Here is a 13,795-nt window from a genome sequence, read left to right on the forward strand (position 1 = left end):
GAAGAGCACTGTTCGTCTCATCAACTGGGCTGGTTGAAAAGAGTAATATATATATATAGTATATAGTAATATATAGAATACACAAAGTAATATAACAAGTGGCTAGTGACTGATGAGTGGGACCGGTTCTGCGCAGACTCAGTGAATGATATTTGTTGTGGGGCAGAAGCTGCTCTGGGAGGGACGTGCGCGTGCCCGTGGGGGGCGTGCGCGTGTCCGCGCGGGAGTGGGCAGGGCGGCCTCGGCGACGTGCGCGCGGGCGGCCCTGGAGATATCGCGCGGTCTCAGGCTGCCGGGCTGTATCCCTCCGCCGCGCTGTGTCAATGGGGCGGCACGGACTCTTTCCCCGGCGGAGGGATCTGCTGCCCAGGGGGAGGGGATTGTAGTTCCGGCGGCCGCCATCTTGTGCCGAGAATCAGGGTCCCGGAGCCCGGACCGAGAGGGGAGAGCGGCCGGCAGCGGGGAAGCGGAGCCGGGAGCAGGCAGCGGGGAGCGGAGCCCGGCAGCGGGGCCGAGGAGCGGAACCCGGGAGCGGGCAGCAGGAGCGGCGCCGGGCAGCGGCCGGGTGGGAGCGGACTGGGCGCCGGGGGGACGGAGCCTGCCTGCACTCAGCCTCCTTTCCCACTTCCCCCGCCGCCGAGCGGCTGAGGCCCGCCCCCGGGATGGCGCTGAAGCGGATTAACAAGGTAACCGGGCGGTGACGGCGCCTCCACTCCCTCACACCACCCACTCTGAGCCGGGAACAGCCTCTAAGCCGCGGTGTGGCGGCGACATTCCCGGGGGAGGCCGGCCCAGGGACTGGGGCCTCGGAATAGGCTCGGAAACTGCGGCCTGTCCGGCTGGGGCCTCAAGATGGCGGCCAGACCCTCCACCAACAGGACATTCTCCCCCTGCCCCTGCTGGGCGTCCCACTTGCCCCTCCTGGGTGTCCCCCTTGCCCCACCTGGGCGTCCCACTTGCCCCTCCTGGGTGTCCCCCTTGCCCCTCCTGGGTGTCCCCCTTGCCCCTCCTGGGTGTCCCCCTTGCCCCTGCTGGGTGTCCCCCTTGCCCCTGCTGGGTGTCCCCCTTGCCCCTCCTGGGTGTCCCCCTTGCCCCTCCTGGGTGTCCCCCTTGCCCCTCCTGGGTGTCCCCCTTGCCCCTCCTGGGTGTCCCCCTTGCCCCTCCTGGGTGTCCCCCTTGCCTCTCCTGGGTGCCCCCCTTGCCCCTCCTGGGGGGTGTCCCCCTTGCCCCTCCTGGGGGGTGTCCCCCTTGCCCCTCCTGGGGGGTGTCCCCCTTGCCCCTCCTGGGGGGTGTCCCCCTTGCCCCTCCTGGGGGGTGTCCCCCTTGCCCCTCCTGGGGAGTGTCCCCCTTGCCCCTCCTGGGTGTCCCCCTTGCCCCTCCTGGGTGTCCCCCTTGCCCCTCCTAGGTGTCCCCCTTGCCCCTCCTGGGTGTCCCCCTTGCCCCTCCTGGGTGTCCCCCTTGCCCCTCCTGGGTGTCCCCCTTGCCCCTCCTGGGTGCCCCCCTTGCCCCTCCTGGGTGCCCCCCTTGCCCCTCCTGGGTGCCCCCCTTGCCCCTCCTGGGTGCCCCCCTTGCCCCTCCTGGGTGCCCCCCTTGCCCCTCCTGGGTGCCCCCCTTGCCCCTCCTGGGTGCCCCCCTTGCCCCTCCTGGGTGCCCCCCTTGCCCCTCCTGGGTGCCCCCCTTGCCCCTCCTGGGTGCCCCCCTTGCCCCTCCTGGGTGCCCCCCTTGCCCCTCCTGGGTGCCCCCCTTGCCCCTCCTGGGTGCCCCCCTTGCCCCTCCTGGGTGCCCCCCTTGCCCCTCCTGGGTGCCCCCCTTGCCCCTCCTGGGTGCCCCCTTGCCCCTCCTGGGTGCCCCCCTTGCCCCTCCTGGGTGCCCCCCTTGCCCCTCCTGGGTGCCCCCCTTGCCCCTCCTGGGTGCCCCCCTTGCCCCTCCTGGGTGCCCCCCTTGCCCCTCCTGGGTGCCCCCCTTGCCCCTCCTGGGTGCCCCCCTTGCCCCTCCTGGGTGCCCCCCTTGCCCCTCCTGGGTGCCCCCCTTGCCCCTCCTGGGTGCCCCCCTTGCCCCTCCTGGGTGCCCCCCTTGCCCCTCCTGGGTGCCCCCCTTGCCCCTCCTGGGTGCCCCCCTTGCCCCTCCTGGGTGCCCCCCTTGCCCCTCCTGGGTGCCCCCCTTGCCCCTCCTGGGTGCCCCCCTTGCCCCTCCTGGGTGCCCCCCTTGCCCCTCCTGGGTGCCCCCCTTGCCCCTCCTGGGTGCCCCCCTTGCCCCTCCTGGGTGCCCCCCTTGCCCCTCCTGGGTGCCCCCCTTGCCCCTCCTGGGTGCCCCCCTTGCCCCTCCTGGGTGCCCCCCTTGCCCCTCCTGGGTGCCCCCCTTGCCCCTCCTGGGTGCCCCCTTGCCCCTCCTGGGTGCCCCCCTTGCCCCTCCTGGGTGCCCCCCTTGCCCCTCCTGGGTGCCCCCCTTGCCCCTCCTGGGTGCCCCCCTTGCCCCTCCTGGGTGCCCCCTTGCCCCTTCCTGGGCGCCCCCCCGTGCCCCTCCTGGGCGGCCCCTCCTGGGTGCCCCCCGTGTCCCTCCTGGGCGCCCCCCTTGCCCACGCTTTAGTGGTCTGGACAGCTGGTTCCTGATGCAGAGCGAGGTCAGCAATACGGGTTCAATTCCTGTACCGGCTGAGGTTATTCATGAAGGCCCTGCCTTCCCACCCTTACTCCTTGCCCGAGGTGCGGTGATCCTCGGGTTAAATCACCACCAGTCAGCTCTTCCTCTCAAAGGGGAAACAGCCTAGGGTCATCTGGGACTGTGGTGCCTTAACATCTGAAAAACTAATTTGTAATCTAAGTAATGTGAAACCATTATGAATGAAATTTTGTCCATGGATGCTTCAGTCCTCACAGAATGTTTAGACCACTGTCGTAAAGTACTGCCTGAGAGTGAACTCCATAGTGTTTGTTTTCTGCAGGCTGATAAGATTTTGTCCAGTGACATTGAACAATTTAAAGAGCCATCTGAAAAAAAATCAGCCCTCGAAGGACGTTCAGTTGTTGCCAAATGCATAGTGGTTACATTAGAGTCAAATTCAGTTAACCTCGTCTGCTGTCATTATTAGAGTACAGAGCTTTTGTTAGATTAGGCAAATAGTTAGTTGGTTAAGGGATTATAGATTGGATGGTTTATGGCAGTGAGATTAGGATTTTGGATTAACAGTGCTTTGAAACACTGGCATTAATATAGAAGAATGTTCTCAGCAAGCATCTGATCATTTCTAACTGAAAACAGCCCCAAATTGGAATGACTTATTTATTTTGACTTGCTTTTGTACAAGCTGGTTACTCATACGAGCAATTCATTCAGTGTGAACTTAATTAAGTGAAAGCATCAAATAATTAATCTCTATTATTTTCCTATACAAATGCAAGTAATAATTTGTGCTAAGCAGGATGATCGAAAAGGACAATTATGGCATAAAAATGAGGCTAGCTTGCTGGCTTCTCTGAAAGTATCCCAAATTATTAAGCAATCAAAGAACCGGGAAGACGAACTTCGACAATACAGTGCTGTACCTTGCTAAAGGAGGTGACAAAAGTATGGATGGGCAAAATAACAAGAGCAGGAGTCTGCTATTTGGCCCTTTGAACTTCATCATTCAGTAAGGCCATAGACTCCCTTCATGCCCAGAATATGGCAATCTCAGCATTGAATACCCTCATTAGTAGAGAACTCTAAAGATTCAAAATTGAGTGAAGAAGTTCTTACCTCAGTCTGAAATGGTCAACCACTTATCTGAGGGAATGGCTTCTAGTTTTAGACTCCCTAGTTAGGAGAGCATCAACCAAGCTGTCTAAGAATTCTATACATCTCAATGAGATCACCACTCATTCTTCTAAATTCCAGAGAGTGTAGGCCCATCTTGCTTGATCTCTTCTGATGGGACAGCTGCTCATCATGGGAATCAATCTAGTGAATAAGCAAGCCACATGGAGATATATTCAAAATGTAGGCTTTCAGGTGCAACGTCAAGGAGGAACAGTTTCAAACTTCAGAGAAGTTTACGGATTGAATATACGGAGATGGAGAACCTAGTGGCATGGTGTAACGACAACAATCTCTCCTTCAATGTCAGTAAAACTAAGGAGCTGGTTATTGACTTCAGGAAGCAAAGTAGCGTACATGCTCCTGTCAGCATCAATGGTGCCGAAGTGGAGATGGTTAACAGCTTCAAATTCCTAAGAGTGCACATCACCAACAATCTGACCTGGTCCACCCATGTTGACGCTACGACCAAGAAAGCACAACAACGCCTATACTGCCTCAGGAAACTAAGGAAATTTGGCATGTCCAGATTGACTCGTACCAACTTTTACAGATGCACCATAGAAAACATCCTATCTGACTGCATTACAGCCTGATATGGCAACTGCTCGTTCCAAGACCACAAGAAACTTCAGAGAGTCGTGAACACAGCCCAGTCCATCACGCATACTCCCATCCATTGACTCTGTGTACACCTACTGCTGCCTTGGGAAAGTGTGCAGCATAATCAAAGACCCCTCCCACCCGGGTTATTGTCTCTACCAACCTCTTCCACCGGGCAAGAGATACAAAACTCTGAGAACATGCACTAACAGATTCGAAGACAGCTTCTTCCCCGCTGTTACCAGATTTCTGAACGGCCCTTTATGGACTAAACTGATCTCTCACTCATCTTCTCTACCGAGTAGCACTACGCTCCGTATGCTTCACCCGATGTCTGTGGCTGTTTATTTTGTGTATTTATCATATGTCCTATGTTTCTCATATATAGAACAATCTGTCTGGACTGAATGCAGAAGAACACTTTTCAATGTACCTCGGTACACGTGACAATAAACCCAAATCAAAATAATGAATTTTAAAAATGGGGTGTTGTCAGACTGGAAGTAGATGTAGGCTAGCAAGCACATCTACGGGTGAGCGGGTGAAGAAATGGGCAAGAGTTTTTAATCATATGGCACGTGGAAGACCAGCTGGGAGAGTGTTATGGTTGCATTGTTGGAGTTTTTGTGCATTGGAGTCGAATCATACCCATGACCTTGGTTATTGCCCTCTTCTCAGTTGTTGTTGTTATTGGACCTGTAATTCAGTCCTTAACATTTAGTTTGAAATTTCAGAGAACCGTACGTCATGGAAGGTGTTCATTCAACCCATTAAGATAGGTCCAATTAGTATCATTCTCCAATTCTTTAATTTTATTTTTTTCCCCCCTTTTGAATATCATTACTGAATCTGCTTCCACCACCCTCTCGGGCAGGGGATTCCAAATCAATTATTTTTCCCTCCGCGGTTTCTTTGCCAATGATCTTATGTCTGTGCCCTCTGGTTATCAATTCCCATCAGGAGGAACATATTTTTGCTATCTGCTCTTGACATCGCCCCTCATGAATTTTGAGGTACCTTTATTAAATCTCTTTAATTTTCTCTCTTCGGAACAGTCTCTCCACGTAACTGAAGTGCCTCTTCCTTAGTACCATTCTTGTAAATCTCTGCATCATCTTCAAAACCCCAACAACTGGAAATAACAGAAAATGCTGGGTAAACCCAGCAGATCTGGAGAGAGACTGAGTTAACATTGTAAAAGGATCATTTAGATCCAAAACGTGAACTCTGTTCCTCCATAAATGCTGCCAGACCTGCTGAGTTTACCCACCATTTTCTATTTTTATTTCCGACTTCCAGCATCCACTGGAAAATGTGTGTTTATTCAACAACCGGATGCTAGTTGAGGTCTAACCAGTGATTCAGAAAGGTTCAACATAGCTTCATTGCTGTGAAGGAATTCAGTCGGCATCAGCAGAAAAAGCAGTGACCGTGAAGCTGTTGGATTACTGTAGATTGTGTATTTTGTGCACACCTTTGTATTACCTAATTGTCACCAGTTATTACCTGATTGTCACCATTTGCAGAGTGTATGTTTGATTTGGATGTTGGCACAGACAAGATTGTCATTCCACATCTAATCCATGAAACTTTAACTTGGTTTTTATTTTTAAATCTAGGAACTCCAGGACCTGGCTCGTGATCCTCCAGCACAATGTTCTGCAGGTCCAGTTGGAGATGACAGTGAGTATTTTAAATAAAATGGTACGGAAAAATAAATGCTTCTTGGCGTTCTTTGAGTTCCATTTAAAATGGAAATTGCTGGTTTTGTATGAAGGAAACATCAAAGGCACATCAGAGCATTGGCATGATTGCATCAGGTATTCTTCACTGTCCATTTAGCTGTCAGTGGCAGCTGTCTGCCGTTTGAATGCAGGTGTTGTTTGGTTTCCAAGCTTCGCTAAAGAATAGAAGTTGTTTTCTCTTAAAGGTTTGTGTAGAAACTTTTTAACAATCCTGGCTAGGTTTTGCTGTTTAGTCAACATAGTTACCTTGCTGAAAAAACCTTGGTTTTAAGTAGATCTTCCTTTGGCCTCAGCAACCATAATGTTGAATTATTGACATTAGCAATCTTAACAATAACGATCTCTAGATACATGTGTTTGGAAAACCTGTGTTGGATTTTGTCCCAGTGAAGCTAACTGATTCTGTTATGGACTATTTCTGGATGTATTGCCCTCTCCACAGGACAATATGGGAGTATTTGAACCAATTTGCACCCGTTTTATGTAGACCAAAGAAATTAGCGATGTTACGACCCCCTAGGTTAGTGCGTGGTTAATTCCAGCCCCACTTGACCCAGAGTCGCAACACAATTGAAATTAAGAAATATTTCTCAGAAAAACACCCAAAGTCTTTGGTTCTTGGCTGCCCAATAACTACAGTTACCAGGTTTGTAAATTTAAACACAATAAATGTTATTAATAACAATAACTATGATTAAATAGGCAGAAAATACAGCAGGTTAATTATTTAATTCCTACCCCCCTCTCCCACAGTATTTTTACAAATGGGGTGTGCAGCACATCTTCAGTATATCCCAAAGAGCTTCATGTCCAGTGAATTATTTGAAAACATAACTAGTGATACAAGGGTTAATTCTGAGCTATGTTTTCAGTGGAGTGCCCTGAACTACCTAACAATATGGTGAAGTACATAGGAGAAGGAGTAGGCCATTCTGCCCTTCGAGCTTGCTCCATCATTCAAACAGATCATGGCTAATCCTCTATCTCATATTTCCCCTCTTTCCCCATATCCCTTAGATATAATACTGGAGGTTAGTGAGACAGTATTTAAGATGGCTGCTCGGTGACACAGTGGTTATGGGTTTCATGGTGGCTCAGTGGTTAGCACTGATGCCTCAACGCCAGGGACCCGGGTTCAATTGGGTGACTGTACGGAGTTTGCATGTTCCCCCGAGTCTTCAAGGATCTCCTCTGGGTGCTCCGGTTTCCACCTACAGTCCTAGGATGTGTAGATGAGGTGGATTTGCCTTGATCATTGCTCGGGGATAGGGTGGGGGCCTAGGGAGGGTGCTCTTTCGGGAGATCGGAGCAGACTTGATCGGCCAAATGGCATCCTTCTGAACTGTATGGATTCTATGGTTTTGAGTTATTGTACAAGGTGTTTAGTGTTTGACCATGTTGGTTTATGTCTTTTGTTTCGGACCGTACCAGCATAATAGAGCACCAGGTGATTTCATTCTGTTGTTTGCCACTTCAACCTTCCACAAATGTAAATAAGAGTAGTCCCTGAGAGGACTTCATGTAGCTTGTCACCTCCTTGGGACTAATAAACTATTCATTGCAAGCTTTTGCGTCTGGACACATTCTGAAGCAGTCCATGAGCCAATTATCTTTCAGCTAGAAAAATTGTTATTTTGAAGTGCCAGAGAGGAAGTTTAGTTTGTAGTGAACCTAGATGTGAAGTTCAGAATATTGAAGCCCGGAAGATACTGCTACATGTTTACGTTGGTTATCTGAGACTGAGGACCTGCATTTATACTACAGCTTTAATACAGCACAACGTCTCCAAAGTTCTACTGAAACATATCAAACAAAATTTCTCTCTGAGCCACATATTGGGAGACATTGGATCAATGACTTACATTTGATCAGAATTCGGTCTTGGAAGTGCAGAGGTTTGGAGAGGGAATTCCAAAGATCGAATGCATAATTGCAAGCAGAGTAATCTGTTTGGATTTGACCACATATACTGGTTCATAAACAAGTTTGAATTTTGATGAGCTTGGATAATTCTACAATCCTTCCGTTATAGGGACTACTGGGGTGGTTGTGATGGACAGAAATCTGAACCAGCCATTCTTCTGTGATTTGTCTCAGTCACGTTTTGTCAGTAAAGACCCTGGGCAAAAGAGACATTAGGCAGCTTGGTGACTTTGTTTAGTTGGTTACAGAAATAAATGATTTTGAAGTTACGAGTTCAAAGGATCAACTGACAGTGTTGAATCTTTCACCAATGCATCCGCTGATGCAGGAGTATAGGATATCTTTGAAACCTATAGCATTGCATAGGGTTTATGTCATCAAAAAATAGAAAGGTTCTTGGAATTCATTGAACCACCTGAGGTTTAAATGTTCTAATACTCTCAACTATTTTAGTCCCTTTTATTGTACACTTGAATTTAGCATTTAGTTTGACATCGGTATTAAGGAATTCTTAACAATGCACTTAGAAAAACAGTATGGTTAGAACAGGTCAGCATGGATTTGTGAAAGGGAAATGCTGTTTGACAAATTTATTAAGAGTGTTTGAGGAAATAGGTAGGGTAGATAAAGGGAAACCAGCAGAAGTTTAGATTTCCAAAAGGCTTTATAAAACTAAATTTAGAGTACCCAATTCATTTTTTCCAATTAAGGGGCAATTTTAGCGTGGACAGTCCACCTACCCTGCACATCTTTGGGTTGTGGGGGCGAAACCAACGCAAACACGGGAAGAATGTGTAAACTCCACAAGGACAGTGGCCCAGAGCCGGGATCGAACCGGAGTCCTCGGCGCCGTGAGGCAGCTGTGCTAACCACTGTGCTGCCCTTCAAAAGGCTTTTTATAAGGTATCATGCAAAAGGTTAATACTCAAGATAAGGGCTCATGGAGTTCAGGGGTGATGTATTAGCGTGACTAGAGGATTGATTAATGGAAGGGGAGTAGGGATAAATGGTGCATTTTTAATTTGGCAGACGGATAGGTGGTGGAGTCCCGCAAGGATCAGTGCTAGAGCCAAGGCTGTTTACAATCTATGTTAATAGATGAAGAAAGTAATGTATCTTCAGTTTGCTAATCATAGAATTTACAGTGCAGAAGGAGGCCATTCGGCCCATCGAGTCTGCACTGGCCCTTGGAAAGAGCACCACACTTCCCAACCTATCCCAGTAACCCCACCCAACCATGATAAGTTTGGGTGTACATGCAAGCTGTGAGGGGAAAATGGAGTTGAAGCTGCAGATCAGCCAAGATATTGAATGGTGGAGCAGGCTTGAGGGACCAAATGGTCTTTTCCTCCTATTTGCTATGTCCACTGATCATCTAGATTTCTGTGAACAAAGTTGCTGAACTTTATTCTTTTAGATCCAACTTGCGACAGACCTATCTAGATGGCAAACATGATCTGGGGCTTGATTCCCCGTCGCGCCACATTTCTGTTTCACCCCGCCAGCGGAATGCTCCGTTACACCGGCTAGTCAATGGGGCTTCCCATTACCAGGAACTTTTGGAATCGGAGGAAACTCCGGTGGAGGAGCTTAAGGGCAAGTGGGAAGACGAGCTAGGAGGAGAGGTAGAGGCGGGTCTGTGGGCAGATGCCCTAAGCAGGGTTAATACATCCTCATCATGTGCCATGCTTAGCCTGATACAATTCAAGGTAGTCCACCGGGCACACATGACGGTGCCCCGGATGAGCACTTTTTTTGGGGTAGAGGACAGGTGCGTGGGAAGCCCAGCAAATCATGTCCACATGTTTTGGGCATGCCAGAAGCTTGGAGGGTTTTGGCAGGGTTTCGCTATGGCAATATCCACAGTACTAAAAACACGGGTGGTGGCGATCTTTGGAGTGTTGGAAGAGCCGGGAGTTCAGGGGGCGAAAGAGGCCGATGTCTTGGCCTTTGCCTCCCTGGTAGCCCGGAGATGGATCTTGTTAATGTGGAGGGACTCGAAGCCCCCGAGTGTAGAGACCTGGGTTAGTGACATGGCTGGGTTTCTCAGTCTCGAGAAAATAAAATTCACCTTAAAAGGGTCAATGGTTGGGTTCACCCGGAGGTGGCAGCCGTTCGTTGACTTTCTCGGGGAAAATTAAAATGTCAGCAGAAGCAGAATTCCAAAGTGGGGGGACACCGAATTGTTGTTTTATGGTTGGGGTGTATGAAGATTGTGATGGGGGTGGCAATGTTTATTGTACCATGTTTATGTCGCTGCTATTATTATTGTAAAAACGTGCAAATACCCTAATAAAAGATATATATATTTTTTTTAATGGGGTTTCCCATTGTGGAACAGCCCCACGCCATCAGGAAACCCCTGAGCTGCCGGCAAAACAAAGCATCACGCCGGCGGAGAACGAGCCCCACATCTTTTGTTAGAAACCGTTCCCTCTGTAATTCTATTCCTAAATTGTACAGTGGGGACCTCCTCTTTCTATGTCAGAATAGAGTGTAGAGGGCAGCACGGTGGCGCAGTGGTTAGCATTGCTGCCTCACGGCGCTGAGTTCCAGATTCGATCCGGCTCTGGGTCACTGTCCATGTGGAGTTTGCACATTCTACCCGTGTCTGCGTGGGTTTCGCCCCCACAACCCTAAGATGTGCAGGTTAGGTGGATTGACCCCGCTAAATTGCCCGTTAATTGGAAAAAAATGAATTGGGCACTCTAAATTTATTAAAGAAAAGAATAGAGTGTAGTTACTAATTCAGAAAACTGTCTTTAATGTGATGTATATTCAGCACAAAGACAGGATAACAATAGAACGTATCTTTGGGGAAAGATCACATTGTTCTATTTTTACAGTGGGAAAAGCATGGATCAAAACTGGAGAAGCTTTAACTTGCTGCGGCCTTGAACAGTTTGCACACTGGATAGATATTGTCCTAATACATTGGCACAGGAAAATCAGCAACCTGGTATTGCGGCCCAAGTGACTTGTGTGACGTCACTGAATCCCACATCTAGGTTCTCACTTAATTTAGGGTTTTTTTTTGGAATCAAACAAATAAAGCTGTGAACATGTATGTTTTTCCTCGTTCTGTAAATGTACTTCAGCTCCTCTTTCGAATCCTGCTCCTCTTTCGAATCCTTTCTCTTGCCTGCCTTCAATTTCTAACAGTGATCCTTGGTGCTATTTTAATGGCACTCGGGAGAGGAATAGTTGCCTCTCTGGTTTAAAGCTAAAGTGCCTCCAATCCAGAGTTACATGATGTAGTTATGACGAGGATCTTTGTGATAGTGTCTAGTTTTATTTCTTCCCCCTTTAGTTGATGGCTCCCTCTTTGTGGAGTTCATGGAATGTGGAAATGAAACCTATGATCAGTATCACCAGTATAATTTCTATTCATATAGTCATAATATAGGTAGTGTCTCAAATCTGGCTCTGAAAACTGGAGTTGTGCCATGCATGAATTTTAATTCTTAACAAATGAGTAAGATAACTTACTGACTTGTTTGGCTGGGTGCTGTATAACACACCCTGCCCGACTCCAAAAACCAACTAAATCTGAAATCCGGCATGGACTCATTCCCAAGTCGCCAGTTTTGAGAAAGTCTCTGTGCCACAGAAGGAGGTCATTTTGCCCATTCACTCAACGCCAGCACTCAGTAGAGTGCTGCCAGTTCCATTGCTCTGCACTATCCGTGTAGTCCTGCAAATTTATTTCCTTCAAATGTTCATGCAATTTCCTTTTGAAATTATTAATCATCTCTACTTTGACAACCTCATAGGCAGTCAATCCCTGGTCATTACCTCTCACAGTGCAAAACAAAAATGTTCTTCCTCTCATGCCCAAAACAGCTTTTTATTGTCTACCTTTTCTAAACCTGTGAATCTTGTACACTATCAAATCTCCCCATAGCCTCATTTGTCGCAAGAACAACCCCAGCTCCTCCGGCTCAACTTTGTAGTTAAAATCCCTCATCCCTGGAACCATTCTGGTAAATCTCCTCTGCATCCCCAAGGACCCTCATGTCTATCCTTTTTTTTAAAAAGAGTACCCAATTAAGGGGCAATTTAGCGTGGCCAATCCACCTACCCTGCACATATTTGGGTTGTGGGGGCGAAACCCACGCAGACACGGGGAGAATGTGCAAACTCCACACCGACCGTGACCCAGGGCCAGGATCGCACCTGGGTCCTCGGCGCCGTGAGACAACAGTGCTAACCACTGTGCCGCCCCCTCACATCCTTCCTATGTGATGATCAGAACTGGATGCAATGCTCCTGTTGCCTAACCAATGTTATCTTTGGAACAGTTGAAAATAGATGCTAGGAAGTCTTATCTTTTGTAGATTTAGTCCAAGCACATCTCTGCTTTCTGTATTTGTGGTGCAGTTACATGATTCTGACTGTCCAGTTTGATCTGTCTTTGGGAGTGCAGACTGATAATCTGTTTGTTGGTGTGACTTTGCAAGGTTGGGCTTTCAAGTGTGACTCGTTTTAGTGTCTCAGTCGTAAATTCTACGTGGGTTCCTCAATCTAAATTGGAACGTACTCTAGACATTGACTGTTTAAAATATTTGATACTGTTCTGGCTGGGTGGCTAGGAAAGATGATCCCTTTTGGGACATGCCGACCCACCATTTGGAGAATGTGTAATGACTCAAGTTATTATAAACCTATTATAAATATTTCACACTATTGCATGTTTCAGTAATGTGTGGTGTGCAATTTTCCATCCCTGTCTTTAAATATTGAATGTAGGATACAACTGGACAAACCAATTGGTTGTTTTCCTTCACCTCTCTATATTGGCTAATGGAGCATGCAACAGTCCAAACTGATTTGTACTTTATACTAATTGCCAGTATTTCTTTCTTCTTAGTGTTTCACTGGCAAGCCACAATCATGGGACCTGTAAGTATTTGTTCAAAGTTTGATACGCAAGTACTTATTATTAAGGGATTGTAAAATTAATTTTTATTTCTCTCTCAACAGAATGACAGTCCATATCAGGGTGGAGTCTTTTTCTTGACAATTCATTTTCCTACAGACTACCCTTTCAAACCACCCAAGGCAAGTATAACTGCTGACATCCAGCATTATTTTGTTGCTTAAAATATGACTAGTCCGACAAAATTCAGTATTTAAAGCCAGGCATTGGAGTAAGGAGGGATAACAAGGAGGGAAGGTGCAGTCGGGGGCATCAATGCTGATCTACATCTTAAATTTTCCAATGTAGATGCTTAGAAATTAATAATGTGTGTTTCTTGTAACTAGGCTGTAGTTGGGGAGAAAGTAGCATAGTGGTATTGTCACTGGACGAGTAAACCAAAGACCCAGTGTAATGCTCTGGGGACTCAGGGGGCCACTTCAGATGGTGATTTGAATTCAGTAAAAGGAATTCTGGAATTAAAAGTAAGGATTACCATGAAACCATTGTCGATGGTTATAAAAACCCAGGAAGGAAATCTGCCGTCCTTGTCTGGCCTGGCCTACATGTGACTTCAGACCCATAGCAATGTGGTTGACTCAACTGCCCCTCGAGGGCAATTAGGGATGGGCAATAAATGCTGGCACAGCACGTCCCTTGAACAAATTTTAAAAACAAAACAGTACTCCACCTCCCGATTGTCACTGGTATACATCTGAGTTCCTGAAGGAAATTGTCTCCTGTTGTGTGCTCTACTCTTTAGGAAAACACTTGAGTTATAGAATTAACTTTCAAGATTAATGATTTACCGGTG

General features: G+C 48.0%; 1 protein-coding gene across 3 annotated transcripts in view; it reads left to right on the top strand.

Moving 5' to 3' along the window:
• Positions 1 to 339: 339 nt before the first annotated feature.
• Positions 340 to 13,795, top strand: part of LOC140408250 (ubiquitin-conjugating enzyme E2 D2-like) — a 59,715-nt gene continuing 46,259 nt past the window's right edge. Inside the window, exons 1-4 of one of the 3 annotated variants that reach the window (XM_072495204.1) lie at positions 340 to 686; positions 6,015 to 6,078; positions 12,934 to 12,965; positions 13,047 to 13,124. In XM_072495204.1, the coding sequence (XP_072351305.1) occupies positions 663 to 686; positions 6,015 to 6,078; positions 12,934 to 12,965; positions 13,047 to 13,124 (198 nt within the window). In that variant the 5' untranslated portion in view covers positions 340 to 662. The remainder of the gene's footprint in view (positions 687 to 6,014; positions 6,079 to 12,933; positions 12,966 to 13,046; positions 13,125 to 13,795) is intronic. The other 2 variants (XM_072495202.1, XM_072495203.1) reach the window with 2 other exon arrangements.

Source organism: Scyliorhinus torazame, chromosome 3 (genome assembly GCF_047496885.1).
Source record: "Scyliorhinus torazame isolate Kashiwa2021f chromosome 3, sScyTor2.1, whole genome shotgun sequence".
Lineage (NCBI taxonomy): Eukaryota > Metazoa > Chordata > Chondrichthyes > Carcharhiniformes > Scyliorhinidae > Scyliorhinus > Scyliorhinus torazame.